We start from the raw sequence: 25,457 nt of genomic DNA, 5'->3' as shown, positions 1-25,457 counted from the left end.
CTTACAAATTGCATTTCAAATATTTCTCACTTATATTATCAATGTATAAACTGAATGTGTAAATGAATTCCACCAAGTCAATGATATTTATGGCTTTTGGTTGGTCAACGGTCGGCCATTTGCAAGAGACATTGTCAAGAATTTGATGGGCCGATCGATTTTTCCAAATCTTTTTATGACCATCGATTCAATCGATGGGACCTACATGATTCCCCTCAGGGAAGCCGGTGACCTTGACTTCAAGTCAATTGTTCCTTAATGCCATTGGTTAATCATTCTTAATTATCAAAAGTCGGGGGTTAATTAAAAAACACAATTATTAAAATTTAAAGATAAATTTAATTATCCCACTTGGGTCGTAATTCGCAAACAACGAAAACTTTAATAAACAGGAATGTTCAAACGTTGATTTTTTTTTTTTTGTGGTTTAAAGTATCTATTTAGATATCAAATTTACAATAACTGTTTATATTAGTAGTATTTTTAAATTTTTTCCCGATAATTAACAATCTTTTGTAGCAATATTGTCCTTTGTCAGTTTTTAAAAGTAGCATTTCATAAATCTCAATAAGCATAAGTAAGAAAATGACATTTCATGTACCTCAATTAAAAAAAAAAATGACTCGCTTAAATCCATTAAATTAATTTGAAAATTAGAATTAGATGGATGATTTGGATAAAAGATCTCTCTCTTTTTTTAAAATCTAAATAACTAACTACGAATAATTTATCAAGTCTAATTGTCACTTTTTTATTCAACATTTATAGAACACCATTTATTTTATTTGTATTCTTCAATTTTCTTATCAAAATTTTCTTTCTTTGAACATCTAATTGAAAGTCGAAATGTTTTTTAACTACACATTCGATACGATTAAAGTCAATAAACACAAATCAAGGACTAAATCAGTGATATGAAGTTGGTAATCTATTGAAGAGGGATTAATCTCCTTAACATAAACAATGTCAACTAATTACATGATAAATTAAGATTAATAATTGAAATAGTATCTAAGAAAATTAGTTATTATTATTTCTTACATATATACCTGCCTCCTCAATAGTCACTCATAAGTAAATGTGAACACACAAATTAAAAAATGGAAAAAGGGCAAGAGTTCGATTGTGACAGCTGGGAAGGCAGCTGCAATTATAAAACCCTACCAACAGAGCAAGACTTCGACTGAGAGGCAACAGTGAATGGGGGGGGTAACTTTTTCACTTAGTCTCTGATAAATAACGGGGCCCGCTTTAGTTTCAAATAATTTTACCTTTTTACAGACCAAATAATAAAAACACCGCAGGGGGGGCTTCAGTCGGGGTACTTAAATACTTATAAGCAACAGCCCAACATATTTGTTGTGTTATGTACTGTTTCTGCAGCGGTTCAGTGGTCCCGGCGACCGTGATGACCGTGGACCACCTGTCGTCTTTGATTAAAGTCTCTGCCTCTTTTCGTAAAATTGCTCTGATGAAGCAATCTCGTCCGTTGGATCTACTTACTTTCTACTTTTATCATCCAGTACGGTAATTTTAAGCGCTCTGCTGGAGAAGGAAGCAGGCACTGATAAAGTGGGGCCAGCCCGATGGTAAAGTAAATGTTGAAAACGCAATCTTATCAAACTTCTTCTAACACAGTTGCTGTTGGCTCCGCGTGAGAGAGAGAAAAGCCTGGGGATTAACAAAACACACTAATTAAAGCTTAATTATTCCAAAGACATGGGTGCTTAACTGCTAATATTACAGCATAATTACAATGCAGTGTTAATGAAATTACAAACTAAATTGTAATACCATCATCATATGTTTAATAACTAGGACTTTCTCTTGATCTAACTACTTAAAAAAAGAAATAAATGATTTAATATAATAATATTAGTAATGAGTAATTTTTTATTCATTTTCATTTTATTATCTATATAGGAGAAAAGATTAGCAATTTACTAAAAAAAAATTATCTTGTTATATAAAAAATAATACAAAATCAAAAACTTGAATTTGTTTAATTTTCCATCTGCAATTTATAATGCGTACCAATTGTCCATTAAAAAGACATAATTGTCATTACAAAATAACTACCATTATATTTTGTATTTTGTTTCGTCTTATCATTTTATAAAGATAATTATATTTTTTTTTTGGAGGATTGTTGACACAAATAGCATACATTATGTGCAAATTTGAATAAATTCAAAATTTTATAATATTTTTGATAATATGATAAATTTCGAGTGGACAATTAATAATCTTTCTTTGTATAATCATTTGTTTTTAAAAGAAGAAAAATAAAAAGTTTAGTTAAAAAAAGGTCGGAGAAATTTTTAGATAAATTACCAATAATATTAGGGATCTCAATATTTGAGTTCAACTTGAATTCTAATACCATGTATCACCCACTTATTAAATGATATATTTTATAATTTATAAAATAATTTAACTATTATATAGCAGATGAATACCACATCAGTTGAGATCTAAATTAAGACTTAACTACTGCTCGGGAAACTGCTTCTTTCCATTGTGGCATTTTCATCGCACCTAATGACAGCAAGCCAGCGGGATAATTATGATCCACAGGGGAAAAAAAAAAAAAAACCCTCTAAACGATACCGTTTTGCTCTCGGAAAAATAACTGAAATTCACAAAAATCTATAATTTATTTTTTAAGAATTTAAAATATTTAGCAATTGCATACAATTACAACCATAACTACAGCCGATCCCTTTATTTATTTATTTATTTATTTATTTTCTCCGAAGCTCACACCCTAAAAGAATAAAAGAAAAAATAAAAGAAAAAGAAAGCATCCACAAAACAATCAAGTCGCAAGATCCGACCAGATCCAAACACTATTTCTCTCTCAATACATGTACATATGCATGTAGATATATATATATATATTCATCGATTCATCTGTCAATTTTCCGCAAAATATTTTTTTTTCCCCCAAAATTCTAAATTAGGGTTCCACAAAAACCTCCACAATCTCTCCAATCTGACTCCAAATTAGAGGTTTTTGGTCCAATGCATTTTTAGATCATGAACTAGGGTTTGTTTTTGTTCATAAAAGTCTCTCCTTTTTGTTATCTTCAAGTGCATGAAGATTTGGTGCTGCTTATGCTTCACCGACGACGACGAAGAAGAAGAGCAACGACCGGAAAATAGTAACAGTAACAAAATGAAGGAGGGTATTTCCGCAATTGAACACGAGTCCGAGGGCAATATTGGAAATGTCAGCGGAGATGTAGCTATGCAATTAGGGCGGCGTAATGCTAGTACCAGCAATAATACGGGCATTCTTCCTTTTGAGATTATGCCGCAGGCGATTTTGGACGACGTGTACTCCACGATGTCTGGAGAGAACACAAATGATGACGCGTCAGTGCCTTCTGCGAGGAGGCATGCGAGCAGGCGGGGCCCGGTGATTCGCGGGACAAGGCGGTTCGACGGAGAGAGCAGTGGTGGTAGCTGCAGTGCTGGAAGTAAGGCGTTGGCCGTGGAAGATTCGCAGCATAAGCGTGCGAAAGTGTACTCTGCTTCTACGTGAGTTTGTTCTGTCGCAGACCTTAGTTGTCATTAGTTATTTTATGTTTAAGAGTGAAATAATTAATTAGAATTTTCATGAGATTTATGACGGGAAGTGTTATTTTCCCCAGGGGTCATTATGTGACTACTGGGTCCTCAGATGCTGGGGCTTCTAGTTCATTAGCTGGCGGAGACTACAATGTTAGTCAGGGGTCTTCAGTTCCGGGTACTGGTGAGATATTTTGCAATTATTTTACGTGGAATAGTGGTGGTGATGGGAACCCCTTTGATGCTTCTGGTGGAAATGACGGTGGAGATGATAATGGTACTCCAAAAACAGAAGATTTGGAAATCCGGATGGATCTTACAGATGACTTACTGCATATGGTACCATGGTTTATCCAGTCTATGATCTTCCCCTTATCACTTTTTTGTATTGATTATGTGGTTTTATTCTTGACCCCCCCCCATTTCTTCCCAGGTTTTTTCTTTCTTGGACTACGTTGATCTTTGTCGAGCTGCTATTGTTTGTAGGCAGTGGAGAGCAGCTAGTGCTCATGAGGATTTTTGGAGATGTTTAAATTTTGAAAATCGGAAGATATCTGTGGAACAATGTGAGTTCGCTTGCTGCAACCCAGTAAATTGCTCTGATTACATTCTTTCTTATTGTTTCTATATTGTATGGGGTCTGGGTGCTGTAAAACTGCAAATAGAGCATGTATGTAGTATTCAAGGATAGTATTAGACCCACAAGACTTAAAGAATCAGAGTTATCAAATTATACGTAGGTCCATATTTGTTCGGTGTAACAGGTAAGGGATATCTTGGTAATTTTTCCAAAATTTATATAAGAAATTTTAGTTGTTAAAAGAGAAGAAGAAGACTATTTTCTATTTTTAAGATCTGAGAATATTTTCTTTTTGATAGTTGAAACAATATTCCAGGATCAGGAATACTGAAATTACATTTTTGCTATTATTACAAATGACAAACAATGAATATGTAATTTGTAACTAAATTTTAGATAATTGCTTCTGATATATCATCATTTCTTTTTCATTCCACATTCCCTCCTCCTCTCCTTTGGTTGAAGCAATTTGTTATTGAATTGGAGGAATGTAATATAAAATTCTTAAAGTCGGAACAAGTACATCCATAAAGAATACTGCTTTTAGCAAGTGGAGTCTCGATATCGTCTCATGGGTTTAGGGAACATCAAACTCTATTGTCTTGGTTGGTATAGGAAGATGTTTATATTGGATGTAGAATTGCACATAGCCATGTTAGTGATTGGGAATGGTGCCAGTGACCATGCACTAGGCAAAATGCTGTGGTGCTTTACTTGACTTGGTTCATGGTGGTGACGTGGTGGTTGTGGATTTGTCCATAGGTGTAAGTTGGTGCGAGTAGGTATGCTCTTTATTTTAAGATGAGTTTCTCCATTTTCCCTAATATTTTAGTAGTTTTCTTTTATTTATTTAGACTAAAATAAGGCTAAGCCACATAAACAAAAAGTGAAACAAGAAAACTCTGTATTGTAAATAGTTGTGGTGATACGCGACAGATAGGGCAATGATGTGTATGAGGGTTCAACTCTCAGTGGGCAGCTTGAAGATTCTTTATATGGGTGGCTTTCAGATGCTTAATGGAGTTGATTTTTTCTTTCCTCCCGAATATATTTAGTTTCTTCGATAGGAAGTGGCCCGAAGTTTGTTATTTCCAGGACATTTGAGATTAAATTTTGTTGAGAAATATTTTCCTTGAATTATTGGCTATTGCAGATGATAAGAAGGCATTTTGGATTTGTAAAAAATTACATGTGGTGGTCTCTTAAGTGTTCTATTCTGGAATTAGCAATTTTCAGAGCAGACATGGTTATTGCTTGCATGATGGGGTCTTTGGAATCTTCTTTTGACCTTCTATATACTCCTAAAAAGATGAAAGGATTGGGTGAGATAAAAAACAATGTGGTGGTTATCTGAGAAAAAGGGGTTATTATCTTGAGAATTTGGTTCCGTGCATTAAGAGGTAATTTAGGGGATGTTTTCCAAAAACAAGTGCATGTGTCTATGGGTTCTGGCTAAGGCATCTTTTTTAGTTAGAATACAGCTTTATGAAGTTTCTGATGGTGGATAATCTCATAAGGAGAGGGCAGATTATTTTGGGCTGCTATTATGTACAAGAAAAATGATAAATCTGTGGATATTGATTGCTTTTTGCATTATCAACAATGTGGTTTTTGTTCTACCTGTGTTTGGGAGCGATGGGGTTACATGGAAACCAGTAATTGAAATGCTTATTGATAGGAGGGACGCATAGTTCAGGTGCAGCATGGAGGACGGTTTTTATTGTTTGTTATGTAAACTGATTGTCGTTTCTCTAGTTATTTTCTGATAAAATATGACGTTTTATTTAACTTCTTGAACGGTTTTGTTCAATATTGAATATTTAATAAACTTAGCTTGGTTATGAGAATTCTTGTTGCACACACGCGCGTGGTCTATTGTAAGTTTGGAAACTGAATGCTCATCTACCACTGCATGTTCAGTTGAGGATGTTTGTCAGAGATATCCAAATGCCACTGAAGTGAACATATATGGTGCTCCTGCTATCCATTTACTTGTCATGAAAGCAGTCTCTTTGTTGAGGTAACTGTTTTGATGAACTTAAAAATAGTTTTCTGGTTAAGTGAACATTGGTGTCTTGGCTATTTGTTTATCTATATCTTTGTTTTTTGATTGTCAGAAATCTCGAAGCTTTAACTTTGGGGAGAGGTCAACTAGGGGATGCTTTTTTTCATGCCTTAGCAGATTGCAGTATGTTGAAGAGTTTGAATGTCAATGATGCTACGCTTGGTAATGGTGTCCAGGAGATACCCATAAACCATGATCAATTGCGTCGTCTTGAAATAACAAAGTGCCGAGTGATGCGTGTATCCATCAGGTGAAGCATTGTCGTGTTTCTGTAACCTATCTTTTCCTCTCTATCTTGTGAACTTTTGTGCTAAAATATGATCTTCCATAGGTGTCCACAACTCGAACATCTGTCCTTGAAACGCAGTAACATGGCTCAGGCGGTGCTTAATTGTCCACTTCTGCATCTCCTCGACATAGCCTCTTGCCACAAGCTCTCAGATGCAGCAATTCGTTTAGCAGCAACTTCATGCCCTCAACTAGAATCTTTAGATATGTCGAATTGTTCATGTGTGAGCGATGAGTCACTACGTGAGATTGCCCTTAGTTGTGCTAATCTTCGCATTCTCAATTCATCGTACTGCCCCAACATATCACTTGAGGTCAGTTTTTGTATTTTAATCGTCTATTGTTTTTTTTTGTGGTAAATGGAAATACTTTATTTGACACTCGTCCTTGTTTTTGCCTTTCGAAGTCTGTTAGGCTTCCAATGTTAACAGTTCTTCAGCTGCACAGCTGTGAGGGTATCACTTCAGCTTCAATGGCCGCAATATCTCATAGTTATATGTTGGAGGTTTGAATACTCGTGCTTTATTGTTGGAGTTTCCTGGATGACTCTGTAGCCTCTAGTCATTGCATTCAACTTGTCAGAACTGATGTGAACTATTCTCCAGGTTCTGGAGCTTGATAATTGCAACCTATTGACTTCAGTTTCCTTGGAGCTTCCTCGCTTGCAGAATATAAGACTAGTACATTGTCGCAAGTATACTTTTCTGCTCCATCTAATTTATCTTTTATCCCTTCCCAGCCCAAACGATTGCCTTAATATTTTGGCTAGCAGCACTTTTTTCCCCCTTCTCCTTTTGTCTTTAACTTATCAGCTTCTGTATTCTACAGATTTGCTGACTTGAATTTGCGAGCAATGATGCTATCATCAATAATGGTGTCCAACTGTGCTGCTCTCCACCGAATTAACATTACTTCAAATTCTCTTCAAGTATGTCCCTTGTAAATGAGTCATTAGATCTATTTCTTGTCCATTCTTTATTCTATATTCATTGATAGAATACTGAGTTGTTTTACGGACATGCAGAAATTGTCGCTGCAGAAGCAGGAAAACTTGACATCACTGGCATTGCAATGCCAGTGTCTGCAAGAAGTGGACCTTACAGATTGTGAATCTTTGACAAATTCTGTTTGTGAAGTTTTTAGTGATGGTGGTGGATGCCCTATGCTAAAGTCTTTGGTTCTCGACAATTGTGAGGTTTGTGAGTTTGGTTATTCATTTATTGGTTTACTGATTTTTTTAAAGTGCATGCATGATATGTGTTTGTAACTTCAAGATGTTCATGATATTCTTTTTGTCACAATGACTTCTCTTTAGAAAAGTTACCTATGTGAAGATAATGATCTTGATGGTATTACTGTTCTATGTGTTTGATGTATTCAAAAAGCTTTCCATGTCGAAGAATTGGGTTCTGGTTGTTTTTTTTTTTGTAACTTGTGATTTAAATGGGGAAAGTGTGAGGAACCTTGCTCTTATGATGGGAAGCATTGTTACATCAAGAATGAGAAAGGGTTATAAGTGGGAGAGATCTGAAGATTGGGTGGATAAAAGAGGCATTGAACATTTAGTAGATTTTGGTTTGTGTGGCATTCTAGGTTTCTTATTGATTAATTGTGAGACTGTAATTACTTGTTATTCTTACTTGGCCAGGGCTTGACGGTGGTGCGGTTCTGTAGTACTTCTTTAGTCAGTCTATCTCTTGTTGGTTGCCGTGCTATCACAGCTCTTGAACTCAAATGTCCCATTCTTGAGAAAGTTTGTTTAGATGGCTGCGATCATATTGAAAGTGCGTCATTTGTTCCAGTAAGTGAGAATGATTGCTTAGTTTCCTTTGTTGCTCAAGTACTTGTGATAAATTTCTGGGGTTGTACCTTCAAGCTATGTTAGGCAAGTAAGATTAGATTGGACTGGAATCGATTCGATTGGATTAGACTAGATTATATAATAATGTCTTATGTTTGGTACAATATTGGATTAGACTATGTTATATTAGATGTGAATGAAATTAAATGGCATTTAAATTGACATTTTAATATAAATATGAACTATTCATGAATATTTAATAATAAAATAATTATTAAAATTAATTTAAAAGATAATTAATAAAAAATTAAATATACAGAAAATTGGTTATTAGGTTGTCATAATTATAATAAACAAATATAAATTAGATTTGATTAAATTAATTAAGTTAAAAACTACTTAAATATTTAATTTAATTTTTTATTACATATTTTAAATATATTTTATTTTATCAAAAAGTTAGCAAATAATATACATAAAAGCAACCAATTACTGGTATTAATAATTTTCATGATTAATTTTAATATAGTGAATATTAAATCAAATATTGCATTAGATATACAAGTAATAGTTAATTAAATAGATGTTTGTTTTTAAAATTAATCCTAAGTAAACCCATGTGTAAATCGGGATTCCTAATCCCATGATTTTAGGACTGAATTCAAATTTAGTCCCCTAATCTAATTCAAAGTGAAGCTTGCAAAACATAGGTTAAATGATTCAAATTCCAAAATTAATCCAATCCTAAACTTAATCCTAGCTCTCAAACATAGCCTCAGTTTGAAGTTTAATCCTTTATGTTGTGACTGGTGTATGATTTAAATATTTTATTGCTCCAATCACTCCATTTATGATTCTCTAAACCCCTATCTTTTGTTCAGGTCGCTCTTCAGTCTCTCAACCTGGGAATATGCCCCAAGTTGAGCACACTCGGTATTGAAGCACTGCATATGGTGGTGCTTGAGTTGAAAGGGTGTGGTGTCTTATCTGACGCGTACATCAATTGTCCTCTTTTAACATCACTTGATGCTTCCTTTTGCAGGTGTGTCGCGTCACTATTTTTTTAGCATCCTTTTGTCCGTTCTATGTCTGACATCTTGTTTATTTTTATGTGCAGTCAACTCAAGGATGACTGCTTGTCTGCAACTACTACTTCATGCCCACTGATTGAGTCATTAATATTGATGTCTTGCCAGTCTATTGGTCCTGATGGACTTTACTCCTTGCGGTCGCTTCAAAATTTGACAATGCTTGATTTATCATACACTTTCTTGACGAATTTGGAGCCTGTTTTTGAGTCTTGTTTGCAACTAAAGGTAGTTTTAGTTTCGATTATGCATAATTGTACTACCTATACTCGGTGTGCTATTTCATATTATATCACCAATGTTTCTTGTGCAATACATTTTCTAGAGAATGGTACTTAGTTATCTTGCCTATGTTGAAGATTCTATGTTTCTTGCTCTGCCCTTTGCTTGGTTTTTATCTCTCTAATCTTTCTTTTCTTCTTCAAGGTGTTGAAATTACAAGCTTGCAAGTATCTCACTAACACGTCATTGGAGTCTCTTTACAAGAAAGGTTCTCTGCCAGCTCTCCAGGAATTAGACTTGTCTTATGGGACTCTTTGTCAGTCAGCTATAGAGGAGCTTCTTGCTTACTGTACACACCTCACTCATGTTAGCTTGAATGGTTGTGGCAATATGCATGACCTGAATTGGGGTGCTAGTGGCTGTCAGCCTTTTGAGTCACCCTCTGTATATAACTCCTGTGGAATTTTTCCTCATGAGAACATTCATGAGTCAATTGACCAGCCCAACCGCCTACTGCAGAATCTCAACTGTGTCGGTTGTCCGAATATTAGGAAAGTTTTCATCCCACCCCAGGCCCGCTGTTTTCACTTGTCATCTTTAAATCTATCTCTATCTGCCAACTTGAAGGAAGTTGATGTTGCTTGTTTCAATTTGTGCTTTCTTAATTTGAGGTATGCACATTGTTTCTCTTGATTTGTTTGAGGCTATTTTTCATTTCTGAGCTCTTTGGTATGCTAATAATTTTAAGTTTCTGTGTTCAGCAATTGCTGCTCTTTGGAAACATTGAAGCTTGATTGCCCAAAATTGACTAGTCTATTTCTTCAGGTATGCCAAATTGCCTTCAGTTATGGAAATAATTTATTTTTCTTTTTTTGGACTTCTTGAGTTCCTGCAGATGTATAATATTGCTTAGCTGCTTGAATAACATTTATATATGCTGAATCATTAGTTTAGCGTCCGCGCGCGCCCCCCCCCCCCCCCCCCCCCCCCCCCCCCCACCAAAAACCAGTATCCATTGGCTGGTTTGCTGCTCATGAAAATATTGTTGAATTTTGCAAAGTTGTCTCTGATGGATCTTGCACTATCATACTAGATGATCTACTCTAGTTTTGTCTCTTGGGGCTTTAGTACCTGTTTGGTATGACTTATTTAATGGTCATAAATGCTTTTTTAATCCCATAAGCTCTTATTAAAATTTTTGTTGTTGTTTTGCCTCTACTAGCAAAAGCTCAAACTTTGGGCTTTTGAGAGTAGATGTTGAAAAGTTTTTTTTAAATGTTAAAATATCTAAAATATCCTCTACTTATTTGATAATTTCATTTTATTCTTTTCATAACAGGACTTTAAAAAACTTCTATAATTTTATAATTTTTAATAAAAATTCTTATTGACAACTAAACAATTAAATTTTTTTGGATAAAAGCTCTACTAACAAAAGTTCTAATTAAATAAGTTTTACTTGAAAAACTATACTAAACAGAGTCTTAGCTACTTCAAAAATTATCAAGGAATTTATTGTTTTAGTTCATTTACTTTTTGTTACTTGGGCCAGATATGGATTTGTATGCTATATATTCTTCTTGTGTCTCTGTTTTGTTGTCAGCTTTTTCTCTTCACATGGAAGTGGCATGCCCTGTTTTCCAGTTACTGTCAAAATGTTGCATTATCATTAATATTTTTTAACATTCGTTGCAATTCAGTGTAGTGAATACCACCCTGCTGCACCCATCTAACACTGTTTGCTATTTTCTTGCCTTGATTAGTCCTGTAACATTGATGAAGAAGGGGTTGAAAGTGCAATCACTCAGTGTGGCATGCTTGAGACTCTGGATGTCCGGTTTTGTCCAAAGGTGAGTACCCCCGTACTGTTTACTTCGCTTGCAATGGTGATATCTATCAGTTAATGTTTGTTGTCTACTACTGAAAATGCATGGGTCTGTGTCTGTTTCATTTGTTGCCCTTTTTCTTTCAATTTTTTTTCTCAAAAAGTGGAAAATTATATCTGAAATAAAAATTTGTTATCTTTCTTTTCTTCTATTTTTTCCTTTAAAAATGGAAAATTGTATCTGAAATAACAATATTCCTTATTTTTTTTCTTCTTGTCTGCAACAGATATGCTCAACGAGCATGGGCAGCTTACGTGCAGCGTGCCCTAGTTTGAAGCGCATCTTCAGCAGCCTGACCACTTCATGATACAACAGAAAATTTTGCTCTTTGTTTTTTTAAAAATTATCGTTGGCTTAAGTGGTTATTTTCTTTCTGCGGGGTATTCTTGCCATTATCTGCTTTTAATGTCATTGTAAATGGTCATCTTTCACGCCAGTTTTTGTTTGGGTATATTTTTATTTGTACCTGATGTGGCTGTCTTTGTGTAACAACACAATAAAATGCTGTTTCTATGTTAATTTATCATTGTTTGTTTTAATCTTTCTGTCTTCACCTTTACGCATTCCTCATTGCTAAACTTATATTTAGTTTTTATGTTTCTTGCTCATTTATAAGTTAAAAGTTCTAACGGTTTATCTGGTTGGTAACATCTTAAATTTGAGATATTGGTGTCCTTTTTATTTATAAAATCCCAATTGGACTCCTGATCCGAGTTTCTGCATTTTACGATCATAATTGTCAAGAGTATATAAACATGTGCATAAAATTACTATTACCAATACATGCATTACAAGATCCTAAGAATCTCATTATTCAATACACAAGCAAAGAAAGTGGACTATCATCCATGATGGCAGATCAGTGAGAATACCATTCATTCTAAACCAAGATGAATATGAATTGCAATCACAAAGCATCATTTCAAGTAAGAAAAATCCACAGAATACAACGGGAGGGGAAGACATGAAAGTGCATAAAATTCATAATATTGATTCCAACTGTTTGATTTCTGGGTCTGAAACTTGAGCTTCTGTGTCGTCATCTGCACTTCTATATGCATCAGCTACGGCCTTTCCTTTAGTTAACACATCAGCAGGGACAGTCTGGAGAAGGCTGCGGGGGGAAGCTTATTATACAAAATGAAGCCTACTTGACTTGCTTTAATAAGAATAAATTTTCAATAGCTAACAGAAAATAACTGACAATAATATGAAACTTAATTTATTTATAATCTTTCGCTATTTTGGGTTTGCAAACAATATCATTGAAACAAGCTTCTACAGAAGTACAAGCTAAGTGTTACCTGTCCAGTGCATTAAGAGCAGTATCAATCTTGGCCTTCATTGTTTTGATAGAGGTTTTGCCTTCATTTCTTGAAGCACGCAGAAACAAAGAATCAAGATCTTCCAAGGCTCTTCAAAATAGGTAAATAAATTGGGTCAATAGGAGTTTAACTCTCTTGTTGCAGAACTTGTAATTTGTAACAGTATGTTAATATTGGCTACAGGGACTTGTCTTTTCCCATATCCCACACAAAATCTGAGGTGTTTCTAACATTACGGTATCTTTTCCATAGAATCTAAATGGTACCTAAATATCAACTGCCTGGACAGATTATCGAAATGCTATCATGCTAGCTGGCTGAACCCTCTAAATCCTCAAACAAGCCGTAGCTTGTGACACTAGGCCACACCCATTCAGTAATGAGTGTTACCCCACAGACAACCATGAGGTTATTTTCTAGGTAAATAGCTCCTAAGATGCGCAATTGGGAATACTTTAGTACAGAGCAAATCATGAATCCACTGAATAAAAAAAACTGCACATATCTCCAAATATCAAGGGCCTCAAAATTAGCAGTGAGGTTGTGATGAATTTATATACCTGAGACATTGATCAACATCATCGGAAGCCGTTTTACCATTTCCAGCATCTGAAGCATATTGTGCTACCTGAAGTTCCGAAGAAAATTTCCAAACCTCAGGAACTCATTTACTCAAATACTGCTGTAAAGGAAACTGAAATGTGAACGCAGAGTGATGCTTTGGTCATTTGATTCCAACATAGCCTTAAAGATGAAAATAACCATAATATAACCACAAAAAGAAATTTTTAAAGGTCATGAAAAGAATGCACTAATAATAGATGGCTTCATGTGCTCATAGTTTATTTTGAAAAGATTGAAGAAGTGTTGTTTTTCAATTATTTCAGTATACGGTATTCCCTAAGCTGAGAGCTTGAGACAATGAAAGAGTTTCATTCAAGGAGTATGGAGGTGGAAATAGTTCAGAAGACACGTGGAAATATGAAAGTTTTCAACTTCACTAGAAAGCTTCAACTTACTGCTCGGATATTTACACGTAGAGAAGCAGCTGGACCAGAACGTAGTAGAGACCGGCAGTTAGCATATTCTGGTTTATCAACATCCAAAGTTTTCTCTATAATAGAGAAAAGATAAAATATAAGTACTACACCACTCTATATTCTCACTCTGTGTGTGCTAGTGTCCAGATGTCAGTTGAAACCACGTTTCTTGTGTAAACCAGCATTTTGAAGGAACAGACTAGAAGTCGATATATTAAAATGATAACAAATCATGCAGAGCAACAACAAGATTTTAGAAGTGGGTTGCTGAAGAGAGATATAATAAACATGATAAGAACTCATCTTAAGTGCATCAACACCGAGCACAAACATCTGAGTGAAGTGGGTTTCATTTCTCTCAACATCAACCTTGGAAGGGGTATTAATTCATTTGGGCTGGGTGAGTTAAGAAGCTATGAGGTAATTGAAAAAAGTGGGGGCAAAAAAAAAAAAAAAAAAAAAATTTATGTCACTTGATGGCGATAATATGAAGTCAAACTATATCAACCAATTCATAAACAAAAGGAAACCCAAAATCGATTTCTAGTTTCTAGAAGTATTCTACTCCAAACAACACGAAAAGTAATCCAACTTAAGCAAGTATGAACTCATCCTCAATTATTTCTTCAAATTGTGCAACCAAAATATTCATTTTGATCATTAACCTGGCTGAAGATCTGAATAAGAAATCGTGTCCTCACAGATTCTCATGGGTCAGCGAAGTCAGCATCATAGATACTCAAGAAATCAATCAACAGAAAAAGATGCGATACACTACCAACCAATAGTAAGAAATGAAAGAAGGTAGTGAACATGTCACATTCAATTATAAGTCGTAATTACAGAGTGGGAGAAACATAGGATAGAATCAACACGGAAAGCAATTACCTAAGTCCTTAATCTGTAACTGTGTCAATATAACAGGGGGTATATAAACCTCTAAAGGATCAAGCTTTTTCCTGTAAAATATACAAACACAATAACATAACATTAGTTGTAATACAAAATCTTGGCCACAAACGATTGGTCTGAGACCACGCAAAAGCAAAATCTTACTTTTTAACATATTTATCCCAAAGGCTGCCCGCTGTAGCATCTGCATAGACAAAAACACACATAAATCTAATCAATCAACTATTCAAGTCACAACCATCTTAACTTAGTTATTGATACCATAAGCTCCTACTAGAAAGTAGAATCACAATGCGATAATATTAAGCTTACTGTTACTGATGTGGCATACAATTGTAATAAAAACGAAAAATGATAGCTAAGGAATAAAATAATGACCAAGACAAAAAAATCATTTGATCCAAACGGAATGAGGCCTACTGTTGGTGTTGGGAAGGAAGAGCAACTGTGAAAGGGCGAGAGAGAAGGAGACCAATCGTCGTCGGCTTTCCCGCCAGTTGGAGGGGGACAGTGCGCACCTCACTCGTTGCGACCTGTTCGTTTTCGTCGTGCAATTCGGGGAAAGATAGCGGGGGATGGTTGAGTAAGTACAGGGGCTAGTGCTAAAGTGCGCAGGGGCGTTAAGTGTCGCCATTCCGACAGACGCCAATGAGAGAGCTCTGAAACCAAAGCTTATCCGGTTGCTTCTCGTTCTATTCTGTCTGTCTTAGCGCCCGAAGAGGTAAGCGGCTACGAAATTACACATTTACCCCGTTGGAAGAACAAAACATTATTATTGTCTAATGCAAAATGAATAGAGCATTGAAATGTGCTACTCTACGAAGCAAAGCCTCTTAGTTAACCTTGTGTCACCGCCACGTGTATTTTCTCGCATGTGTACAATATTGCCCTTGCTGACTTGTGCGGTGTTGACATCTAATAACGAAGGGGTGTGTCTCTCCGTGAATAATTTTGAATTTTATTGAAGTATTTCTGGCGGTTAACGTGTCATTATCAATACAAGGGTATAACAGTAACTGCAGAAGGAGCGCGTGCCTTGGGGACAAACCCGAGAAACCGGTCGGTGGCAAATGGCAATGTCGGCAATTACTAATATCCAAGAATAATCAATAATAACAAAAATAAAAACAAATTTAACAGTTGTAAAGCAACCGAACCGCATTGAAGCGGACATTTCACTGGCTTCGCAGTTCAGTTGCTGCTTCGTCTTCTCCGATCCCTTTAGAATCTCTGCAACTTTTGGAATTCTGCTGAATTTCAAAATAAACTAAAAGAAGAGGAAGCAAGCAACAATGGCGGCCACGGCCTTATTGTTCATTTTAGCTCCATTGCTTTTAGTATCTGCTAATACTCAAAGTAAGCCTCTCCTTCCTCACTTTGATTAACAATGTTCGCTTGATCTGTCTGGAATTAAATCTCTGCCTTTGTTTTTGAAATGCAGCTGGTACTCCGGTTTTAGATAATTGCTTAAAGTCTCTGCATTCTTTATTTTTTAGATTGTGTGTTCAGATTTTAGCAGATATCTTACTCTCTAATAACTAATTTTACCACCTTATTCTTTTTTTCATTTATGATTTTTGACTTGCTGAGAGATTTGAGTTGAATCTTAGATTTGTCCCTTTTGTTGTTCAGGGAATAGAAATAGAGAAGGGGGAAAATAGAAAGTCAACCTGATTTAGCTTTTAAGGCTCTGTTTGAGATTTGAGAAGTTGTGGCTTTTAGTACTTACATGGCTACTGTGGAATGAAAGTAAAGATGAGAAGTTGTCAGACATTTTAGCTTGCTGTGCTTTCAAAACTAAAATTAAGCAGAAGCACAAAAATTACAAACATACCCTAAATATGTTGATTCAATTGAGCTTTGGACTTTGGTGATTAAAACAGTGAAGGCATGAAATCTATGATTAGTTTAACTCAAGAAGTAAGTGAAGGAGGGTAGAAGGTGCAAATTTGATGCATTTCGTTTAAAATGATGAGAGGGAGGAAAAGGTATAAAGATTTGAATGTGTGTTTGTGATGATAAGTTCAAAAGGAAAATCTTGATCATGGTAATTTTTTAAGGAAGGATTTAATGACCACTTCTTGATTAAGCAAGATACACAACTAAAGAAAAAGAAGAAATAAGCCCCTGGAGGTGGCCTTGAATACACTCTGTGCTCGTGGTCATATGAGTTCTTGTAATTATAGATGGCAAGCGTTAATGTTTAGCTGTGAGGTTTCTCATCCCCATCCAAACCTTTAAAAAAGAAAAAGAGAGAGAGAGAGAGAGAGATAAGAAGATGGATCATTTGTTTCGTTCTTTGCTATTACTATTCATTACTACAAAAATTATAAAACCGCAAAGCAAATCAACAAACAACCACTATTGTTGGTTTGTGGTCTTTCCCAACAACTATCTTTTGCTAGTCGCTAATCGCCATTTTAATAGCAAGTTTCTTGGGTACTAATGCAAAAGTCAAGGTCCACAAGAATTGTGGTTAATGAAATTTTGTTTGTTTTAGAAAGTTAGAAGAAAGAGATACTACCAGGACAGTTGAAGCATCATTTGCATTGTAATTTGTATCAAGATCCCCCACTGTTTTGTTCTGCGTAGCAGGAAGTTCAATGGACCACCTTAGGTTCATTGAGTTAGTGTTTTGTTTGCATCCAGCTCCATTTGGGTATTGCACTGATCCACTTAGTACACGACAAGCTAGGGTTCAGTTTCCATGATCAGGTTAGGAACTTTGCAATCCTAAAAAGGGTTACTATTGACAGAATAATTCCTAGTGTGAAAACAGAATGTAATAAAATGAGGGAAGTTTGAAAGTGTGGTCTTCTGAATGGATGGATGCCCAGGAGGGTGCTGGTTTTGTTATAATTTCTAGAATCATTGCTCTATGTATTTATGTTTTCAATAATAAGTTGATGGCGTGTAACCATTTATCCCCAGTCCAATATCGCAGGACAGCACAACCCTATTATTTTTCTATCTTTTTGCTGGTCACATTCTCATCTATGACATTATGAATAACAAATACAGTAAAAGTAACTAACAACCCTGCGGATGAGTTGGTGGCTGTGCTGAACAGCAACAGAACTGCACACAAGGAATCATCGCTCCATGATAACCCGGGCCTGGCCTGCATAGCTTTGCAGTACATAAAAGCATATGAAGGTCATTGCGATGATGTGGGCGGTCCAAAGGCCAAAAGACCTGCTGATTCTGAGTTTGCCGACACATTTGCTCCCAATTGCGGTGTTCTTTCCTCGTCCCTCGCTCAAATCACTGGACGTTTGCTAGGCTGCCAGTCCCGATATGTTCATGCTTCTGAAGCTTTTTCAGATATCTTGATGAAAAATGAAAAGAGCTTAGATATTCTATACAGTAAGAACCATACTGAAGTCGGGGCTGCTGTGAGTGGCACTGACGGCGGGGCTCCCTATTTCTGGTGTGTCCTGTTCAGCAATGGCAAGCACAATTCCAGCTTTGTTTTTGAGGATGGCGTCGCTAAAATATCAAAGCCGGGATGTTTCAGTGGCGCTAATGATGAATGCAGTGCTGCAGTTGGTTTGTCTCAGCCCCATAGTTTGTGGCCGTATGCCATTATATCTTTGATTGCAGTTTCTTATGCATTTGGTCTCTGATCGTGCTGCCAATAGCCTCTTTAAATTGTTGTCCACTTGTGTTTTTTTTTTTTTTTTTTCGGTGTCTTTTGTTCTATCGTATTCCTTTTCTCGGCCTCTGTAATTTTTTTGTTTGTTTTTTCAATTGACTGTTGAATATGAAATTCACGCAATTCTTTTCTTTTGTATTAGTTCCTCCGGTGACAATTTTTGTTTTCTGAGATTATTCTGTGCATTTTTTAAAAAGTAATAAATGATGTCTTTAAAATATTTTAATCAATAATGCTCATTATAACAAAATCTTAAAATAAATTCTCGATTCTCAAATTTATAATTTAGGAAGGAAAATATCATTTTAGAGTAGAGCACAGATCCAACCTGTTTCTATGATAGAGTAAAGGTAAAACCTATTTAAAGTAATAAAGTTTGTATGAGTTTAACAATGTTATTTTGGAGGAGGTTATTAAACTATACATCTGGTACCATAACACTTATTATTAATTTTTATTACACTTTTTAAACTAATCACCACATACCCAATAAAGCACTATATAAATAATTTCATCATGTGAGCTGGCTTTAACCTCATGTATCTTGTACGATCTTAATTTTAATTATATTTACTTGATAACTGGCAATTGTATTTTTAATTACTCATACAAATTCAAATTCAAGGAAAGTTTAGGCTTTGTTCATACTTGTCCGCCACGGTATCTTTAAAAAGAATTTGAGTGAAATTAGGAAAAGTATAAAATCCAATTGACTATAGTTTGACTTTTAACGCGGGAACCCAATAGGAAAGGCTTTATTCTCTCTCCAAATCTAATAAAATCACTTTGGTTTGGTTTTGGCAGCCCAGCCAATTATCTTATAATGTAATGCGATTTTTGCAATAAATATTCGTAAATATGGCAGTATTGAAGTTGAACCAACAAACCAAATATCGTATATTATTTCTTACTCCAAGAATAAAAACTCAAGCTTTCAACCCTGCGTTTAATTCATTTTCTCCTAATCCCTCCATCATCAACATGGCTCGGACTCAAAACCCTGCATCTGCTTCTTCTGATGAGACAGAGAAGCCAAAACTTGTTATTGATCTCAATTACCCGCCAGCGCCAGCGGCAGATGATGGTGATGATGATGATGATGATGAGATTGTCAAAGAAAACAATAATAAAGAAAGTGCTGCAAAAGGCTTGCGGGGTTTTGAAGTGGGAAGCCGTTCTTCTGTGAGTAAAAGGAGTAGAAGATTCACTGAAGAAGAGAAAGGAAAGAAAATAATTGTTGTCGTCGTTGATGATGATGATGATGATGAAGAAGCTTTGCTGAGGCTCCGATTGGGACCAGCACCTGCCGTAAAACCTGACGAGCACAAGGCTCTGCTTCAAGCTTCAACTTCTTGCGTCATGTTTCGTGCACTAATTAGAAGATGAATAGAATATATATTACATGTAATAAGCCTGATAAATAATGTTTAATTTGCTGATTATTTATTTTTCCAAATTGGCTGATTACTTCATTTTCTCCAGCTATTTCATTGCATAAGTGAATCTCATAGTTAGGCACCCTTTCGTATTATTATATTTATTTTACCTTTTTTTCTTTTAAGCAAATTTTGACGGAAATTTTATTGATACGGACGTAATGAGCCTTTAAACTCACGAGATGAGCATCAACCAAGAGATAGCTAAATAATGTAACGCATGCTTGCAACTAAAAATTAAAAAAGAAAAACGAAATTAAGTGCCTAGAAGACTTCCCAATAGCTGGCGTGATAATTGGACTCAATGGACTTTATAATGTAATATGAACCCATCAACTACATTGTTATTATAAATGTTTGAGATAATTCGGCATCTATTCACCTCATGTTTTAGGATAAGAGTTCGAGTTTTCATAAGAATATGAAATATTTATTTATTTATTATTTTAAATTTTAAATTATAATTCATCAATTTTGTTACAATCAAGTGGATACATTGGACCCGACTTCAAGTCGCAATAGAGTTTTTGAGCTATGTTTATTAATATTTACCTTGAATTCTCCAATATATATATATATTAAAAAAAATTTACTTTAGCTTTTGATCATGTATTCAATTCTTCGTGAATTATCTACTTATTCACACAATCTCACGGCAGGGATTACAAGGTAAACTAATATTCACCGTGACGTGGCGCGCATATGAAAGAAGCTGGATTACGCTCAAGAAAGATTTATTCGGAATTTGTTTATTTAATTTTATTTAGTTCAAGTAATACCTTAAGCAACAAACCCAGCAATATTCAGTTTTTTTTAGCGGGAAGTACATAACTTCCGGAGCACGGAAAAAGCGTGAGGTAAACTGAGGAGGGATTTCGGATTAGGTGAAGATTATGAAAATGGATTTTCCCAAGAAAACTGTTTCGCGGGAAAATGATGAGAATCTTGGAGGCAGTGAATTGAGCGACGATAATAAAAACGAGGAAATGGGTCAGAGAAGGCCTGGAACATTGAATCTTAATTTGAATAATCCACCAGATGAGCGTCATAGTAAATTAGGGTTTCAGTCGGGGGCTAATTTTCCCGAGGAACAAACAGAAAATGAGGAAAAAGACTACGCGGTTCACTGCGTAGAAGCCTATTTCAAAGGTATGGAGACACTCTCAGATGAAGAAAGCGAAGAAGGAAGTGGTTCTTCAAGTAAAAGAAAGAGATACTCAACTGAGGAAAAGGGTGAGGCCAAAATCGAAAACGAAAGTTCACCAACTGAAATAATATTTGACATTGAAGACGATTTAGCGTTATTGAATTTGACGACGTTGAGCTTAGTTGCAACTAATGAGGAGTCAGATTCTAATCTTCAGAAAGAAGGTACCCAGATGAATGAATTTCAAAGAGCAAGGGAGTGGAGGGAGAGACGGTTAAGGGAAGCAAAAAGAAGGCATTATGAGGTTGCAAGATATTGTGCTCGCAGGCTTGCACATCCTCAAGAAGATGACTCATTCAACAAAGGAAACAAGAAGGGGGTGTTAAAAGAAGCTGAAGACGAATCACAAGATTTTGGGGGTGGTCCTTTTTATGAAGCAATGGTGATGATCAAGAAGAGGAATTTGGTGCAAGAATTGAAATGGATGCCTGCTAAGAATAAGGTCGAGGTGAGGCAATGTGGTGTTCCTTCATTGATGGATCTTAGTCTGAAAATTCTTGCAAGGAATGCAGAGGCGATTGTGTCATTAGAACTTGTTCCGGATTTTTTGAGGCATAAGCTTAGTCAGATTGTTCGGAAGAAAGGGAAAATGAATGCTCACTTTCTTGAGCTCCTTGCAAGTGGCTCCCCTACTGAGATACGTTTGAATGACTGTTCCGAGATCAATACAGACGATTTCACCAGAATCTTTGGTGCTTGCGACAAAAAGAACTTGATTGTGAGTGATTTTTACTCATTACTTCAACGTGTATTACATTACTTTTCTTTTTTATTTTTCCCTTAAGAACCAAGGACAGTGTTGGCCATCATTCTTGAAACTCTACGATAGATGATTAATAAACTATTACAAAAGGTTCGTGCGAAGCCCCAGGAGTTTGCTTTTGTAAATTTGACTTCGGTGATAAATTTTGAAATATATAAAAGAAAGAATCGTTGCTAGCATGACTGCTTGTGCATTATTTCAATTGAAACATTGGCTTCAGCTTCCAGCTTTATTAGTGTGTGAATGTATCGAGAATGATTCAAACTCAATAAACCTGCATCATCATTTGCTAAGAGATGCGCTTTTGAACACTGGTGGATGATTTTTCTGAGCTTAAATTTTTTTTAGTTAAATCCTGTTTGTTAATTGTTTTTTTAATGTTTCCCTGGGTTCTTGATGCAGGTGCTACAACTTGACCTTTGTGGACGGATTCTGACAGAAAATGTCATTATAAACACCATTGTCACGCAAAACTTTAGCCTTCCTGCCCTTACCACCATATCTCTGACCGGTGCATATCAATTGACTGATTTTGGGCTAAGCAAGCTTGCCAGATCTGCCTCTGCACTACAGTCGGTAAATCTAAGCCAGTGCTCCCTTCTCACAAATGAAGGCATCAATCTTCTAGTTAAACATTTGAAATCTACTTTGAGAGTGCTGTATATAGATCATTGCCAAAACATTTATGCCGTGTCTATGTTACCTGCACTGAGGAAACTCAATTGTCTGGAAGTGTTGTCGGTTGCCGGAATTGAGACGGTTGATGATTATTTTGTCACTGAAATTGTCAGAGCACATTGCTTAAATATGAGACAGCTTGTTTTAGCAAACTGTGGGTGAGTCCTGCTTACTCTACTCATAGCAGCTTTGCCTTCGGTATATTTCTACTTTTTCATAAAGGTGCCTGTGGATGGATGCAGGCAATTGACTGATAGAGCTCTTAAGTTCGTGGGAAAAAAATGTTCAAGATTATGCGCCCTTGATCTTTCTCACTTGGATAACCTAACAGATGCAACTGTGCAATATCTGGCTGACGGTTGCCGATCAATTTGCAGCCTTAAACTTTGCCGCAACAATTTCAGGTTGCCTTCCATATTCATTAGCACAATGATTTATTTCACTGTGGTTTTTTGTTCCATTTATGTCCCAAGCATTGGATTAATTTTTACTTCTCAACTATATGGTAGAAAGCATGTAGAATAGTAGCTCTCTTTGATTGTTGCAGTATCTATCATTCACATGTGCACTAAAGGAGATGGAACAGACTTGTGCGTCGGTTGGTTCATGTATATATGAATAGTTTGAGTAGCTTACAAGTTATGCATGGCATACATTGTGGCATGTTTGTAAGCCTAGAAATCAGTTGTTGAGGACCTTTAAGCACTAAACCTGGTTTGCTAATTTCATTAAACTAATAATCATCTCTCTTCTTTATCTAGTGGAACACTGGGAAAGCTAATACTAATATTAAAAATCTGCTTTCTAACTTTATACGATAGATGCCACTATTGAAATTTGAAATTTCTAATTACTGCAGTGACGAAGCCTTAGCTGCATTCCTCGAAGTCTCTGGAGATTCACTAACTGAACTTTCACTGAATCATGTCCGTGGGGTGAGACATTGACATTCATGATCTTATTTTGGTTTTTACTTTTTGTTTTCTAACTGAACCAAAAAAAAAAAAAAACATTTTCTTGCTCAATGAACCTGTAGAATAGGAGCCTATCTCTTAACTATATAACTAATGAGAACTTATGGCAGGTTGGCCTGAACACCGCCTTGTCACTAGCTAAATGTTCAAGGAACTTGTTAAGTCTGGATTTATCTTGGTGCCGCTTTATAAAAGATGAGGCACTAGGGTTTATTGTTGACAACTGCTCATTACTAAGGCTGCTCAAGCTCTTTGGATGTTCACAGGTATGCAAGTCCTAAACTTAGTTTTTACCTGCGAAAGAAGACCTGCTATTGACGCATTGTTCTCTCTAATGGGCACAGTACTACAATATTCAATCGCATATCTCCTGGCCACTTTTTGTAGGGAGTATTTGATGATTTTTGGTCTTGGCATTCAAAGGGCAGGGGACAGTTTTATAAAATCACTTGCATATCTCCTTGCTACTTGTTGTTAAAAGTGGAATTACCTGCAGTGAAACAGACTTACACATATTAATATATTATAGCTTCTCAATTAATCTCCTGTACTGTTACCAGTAACACAATGTACCTATGGTCTTCAGTTCTGGCACTACATCTGGGAATCATACAATAAATCCTATGTCTTTGTATGTTTATATGGTATTTCATTTCGTCTGGCGTTTTTCATGGCTTGATACATTATTAGAACCTTGTTTGTTGCTGTTCAACTATTCATATCATCATTAGATAAGATTTAATATTGAGGAATCAGGATGCTGATTTGGATCATATCCCTCTGACCCCAAACACTTATAATTAGCAACACAGTCTGGAATCCATAACAACACATTTGGATGCTTATTTTCGTATATTTTCTGTGTTTTTTTCCACAGATTACAAATGTGTTTCTGAATGGCCACTCAAACTCGATGGTGCAGATTATTGGATTGCCGTTGACACCCGCATTAAAGCATCTCCAACTGCTTGAACCACAACATACTCCATGATACTATTGACTATGATTGTTGATCAATCAAGATCGATCACTCTGACACTTGACTATAACTTGCCACTCCCAGTCCCCGGTGTAAAGGGAAAGCCATTTTTTATTTTCTCACGGCAAAACTTCATTTTTTGGCATATACAACACTGAAATGCAAAAGAACCCCTTGTATTTTGCTCAGCGATTCAAATAAGATATAGCGTCCAACTCTAGTCCCTTGCTCAACCCCATTAACCGGCTGATTCTTTTGATTACTTCTTTCATGGTATCCTTGTACAGGTGTGATGAATTAGAATATTAAATAGAATGGATGAAATTTTGAATAATTTCCATAATCAAATCAAATAGAAAGGATGGAATCCAGTGCTGTTATTTTTTTCTTCATTTTTGAGGTGATAAACTTTGCGAAGTTCAATTATATCTAATTCATCAGTTTATATTGAATTGTTAGTACTAGTGATGATAGGACTGAGGGCTGAAGGTGTAAGATGGTAGGCTGAAGCGAGTCTTATCACAAATTAAGAAAAATGGTAATGTGATTGCAGATGCTATGGCTAACCTTGGTCATTCTTTTCCCGCTCTGACATGGTGGCAACGGAGGGTCTCAGCTCCTCACAATATCAATCACCAGAAAGAAGTCATGAAGCTATGCTCTGTTCTAGTTATAAGCAACTCTTGCTCACTCTTTGCTTCTCACACCCATGACAAACAGAACCACAATTCTAACAAGAACTATCTGGCAAATTTTTATTTTTTTTAATTCGACTATCCAGCAATTTAAAATGCAAGGAAATTTTTTTTTTTTTTCGTAAGACAAAATTTAGAACTCAAGAAAAAGCTTGAATAATAATTACAAGGAAACAGAAGCTATCTTGACCTCTAAATTATCAACAGTTGAATCTATCTCCAACTCTAAACCGCTTGAAATGAAAACTTGTAACCCCAAAAGTATCTTGATAAGCCACTATATCATCTTC

At 35.8% G+C, this 25,457-nt stretch overlaps 4 protein-coding genes across 7 annotated transcripts; 3 read left to right on the top strand and 1 right to left on the bottom strand.

The window, feature by feature from the left end:
* The first annotated feature begins 2,718 nt into the window (after positions 1 to 2,718).
* LOC18055920 (F-box/LRR-repeat protein 15) lies at positions 2,719 to 12,023 on the top strand. 2 transcript variants are annotated; one of them, XM_006452936.2, is made up of 17 exons: positions 2,719 to 3,543; positions 3,657 to 3,912; positions 4,007 to 4,139; positions 6,074 to 6,173; positions 6,271 to 6,468; positions 6,550 to 6,820; positions 6,913 to 7,011; positions 7,112 to 7,200; positions 7,335 to 7,434; positions 7,531 to 7,701; positions 8,155 to 8,307; positions 9,189 to 9,349; positions 9,425 to 9,623; positions 9,822 to 10,288; positions 10,379 to 10,442; positions 11,381 to 11,467; positions 11,730 to 12,023. In XM_006452936.2, the coding sequence occupies exons 1-17, from the start codon at positions 3,098 to 3,100 to the stop codon at positions 11,808 to 11,810; spliced, it is 3,075 nt and encodes a 1,024-aa protein (XP_006452999.1). In that variant the 5' UTR covers positions 2,719 to 3,097; the 3' UTR covers positions 11,811 to 12,023. The 2 variants fall into 2 exon arrangements, with proteins under 2 accessions (XP_006452999.1, XP_024033286.1); XM_024177518.1 differs by having other exon boundaries at positions 2,760 to 3,543; positions 4,060 to 4,139; positions 11,730 to 12,022.
* Positions 12,024 to 12,299: 276 nt separating this feature from the next.
* On the bottom strand, positions 12,300 to 15,565 carry LOC18055919. 2 transcript variants are annotated; one of them, XM_006452933.2, is made up of 7 exons: positions 15,201 to 15,565; positions 14,925 to 14,964; positions 14,757 to 14,827; positions 13,848 to 13,942; positions 13,389 to 13,456; positions 12,808 to 12,918; positions 12,300 to 12,617 (listed from the first exon to the last, which is right to left on the bottom strand). In XM_006452933.2, exons 1-7 carry the CDS (start codon positions 15,412 to 15,414, stop codon positions 12,485 to 12,487), a joined length of 732 nt encoding a protein of 243 aa, XP_006452996.1. In that variant the 5' UTR covers positions 15,415 to 15,565; the 3' UTR covers positions 12,300 to 12,484. The 2 variants fall into 2 exon arrangements, with proteins under 2 accessions (XP_006452996.1, XP_024048010.1); XM_024192242.1 differs by having other exon boundaries at positions 12,488 to 12,607.
* A 334-nt stretch (positions 15,566 to 15,899) lies between these two features.
* Positions 15,900 to 18,576, top strand: LOC112101555. 2 transcript variants are annotated; one of them, XM_024192240.1, is made up of 2 exons: positions 15,900 to 16,136; positions 17,802 to 18,576. In XM_024192240.1, exons 1-2 carry the CDS (start codon positions 16,073 to 16,075, stop codon positions 18,404 to 18,406), a joined length of 669 nt encoding a protein of 222 aa, XP_024048008.1. In that variant the 5' UTR covers positions 15,900 to 16,072; the 3' UTR covers positions 18,407 to 18,576. The 2 variants fall into 2 exon arrangements, with proteins under 2 accessions (XP_024048008.1, XP_024048009.1); XM_024192241.1 differs by lacking the exon at positions 15,900 to 16,136 and adding an exon at positions 16,363 to 17,660.
* Positions 18,577 to 20,719: 2,143 nt separating this feature from the next.
* On the top strand, positions 20,720 to 24,713 carry LOC18055918. The gene is made up of 6 exons (XM_024178176.1): positions 20,720 to 21,796; positions 22,244 to 22,677; positions 22,762 to 22,923; positions 23,379 to 23,454; positions 23,604 to 23,759; positions 24,371 to 24,713. The coding sequence occupies exons 1-6, from the start codon at positions 20,765 to 20,767 to the stop codon at positions 24,482 to 24,484; spliced, it is 1,974 nt and encodes a 657-aa protein (XP_024033944.1). The 5' UTR covers positions 20,720 to 20,764; the 3' UTR covers positions 24,485 to 24,713.
* Positions 24,714 to 25,457: the final 744 nt, after the last annotated feature.

The sequence above is a fragment of the Citrus clementina genome, unplaced genomic scaffold, assembly GCF_000493195.1.
Source record: "Citrus clementina cultivar Clemenules unplaced genomic scaffold, Citrus_clementina_v1.0 scaffold_1, whole genome shotgun sequence".
Lineage (NCBI taxonomy): Eukaryota > Viridiplantae > Streptophyta > Magnoliopsida > Sapindales > Rutaceae > Citrus > Citrus x clementina.
The sequence above is the reverse complement of the archived record's forward strand: the minus strand, read 5'-3'. Positions and strand labels throughout refer to the sequence as shown.

Excerpts from the sequence above, each read along its gene's own strand:
- LOC18055920 (XM_006452936.2), top strand. The coding sequence starts at position 3,098 with ATGAAGATTTGGTGCTGCTTATGCTTCACCGACGACGACGAAGAAGAA. Across the intron at positions 6,469-6,549 it reads GTGATGCGTGTATCCATCAG|GTGTCCACAACTCGAACATC; the intron begins GTGAAGCATTGT and ends GATCTTCCATAG. Across the intron at positions 6,821-6,912 it reads GCCCCAACATATCACTTGAG|TCTGTTAGGCTTCCAATGTT; the intron begins GTCAGTTTTTGT and ends TGCCTTTCGAAG.
- LOC18055919 (XM_006452933.2), bottom strand. The coding sequence starts at position 15,414 with ATGGCGACACTTAACGCCCCTGCGCACTTTAGCACTAGCCCCTGTACT. Across the intron at positions 12,919-13,388 it reads GATGTTGATCAATGTCTCAG|AGCCTTGGAAGATCTTGATT; the intron begins GTATATAAATTC and ends CCTATTTTGAAG. Across the intron at positions 12,618-12,807 it reads GCTCTTAATGCACTGGACAG|CCTTCTCCAGACTGTCCCTG; the intron begins GTAACACTTAGC and ends TTCCCCCCGCAG.
- LOC112101555 (XM_024192240.1), top strand. The coding sequence starts at position 16,073 with ATGGCGGCCACGGCCTTATTGTTCATTTTAGCTCCATTGCTTTTAGTA. Across the intron at positions 16,137-17,801 it reads AGTATCTGCTAATACTCAAA|TAAAAGTAACTAACAACCCT; the intron begins GTAAGCCTCTCC and ends TAACAAATACAG.
- LOC18055918 (XM_024178176.1), top strand. The coding sequence starts at position 20,765 with ATGAAAATGGATTTTCCCAAGAAAACTGTTTCGCGGGAAAATGATGAG. Across the intron at positions 21,797-22,243 it reads GCGACAAAAAGAACTTGATT|GTGCTACAACTTGACCTTTG; the intron begins GTGAGTGATTTT and ends TTCTTGATGCAG. Across the intron at positions 22,924-23,378 it reads CTTTGCCGCAACAATTTCAG|TGACGAAGCCTTAGCTGCAT; the intron begins GTTGCCTTCCAT and ends TAATTACTGCAG.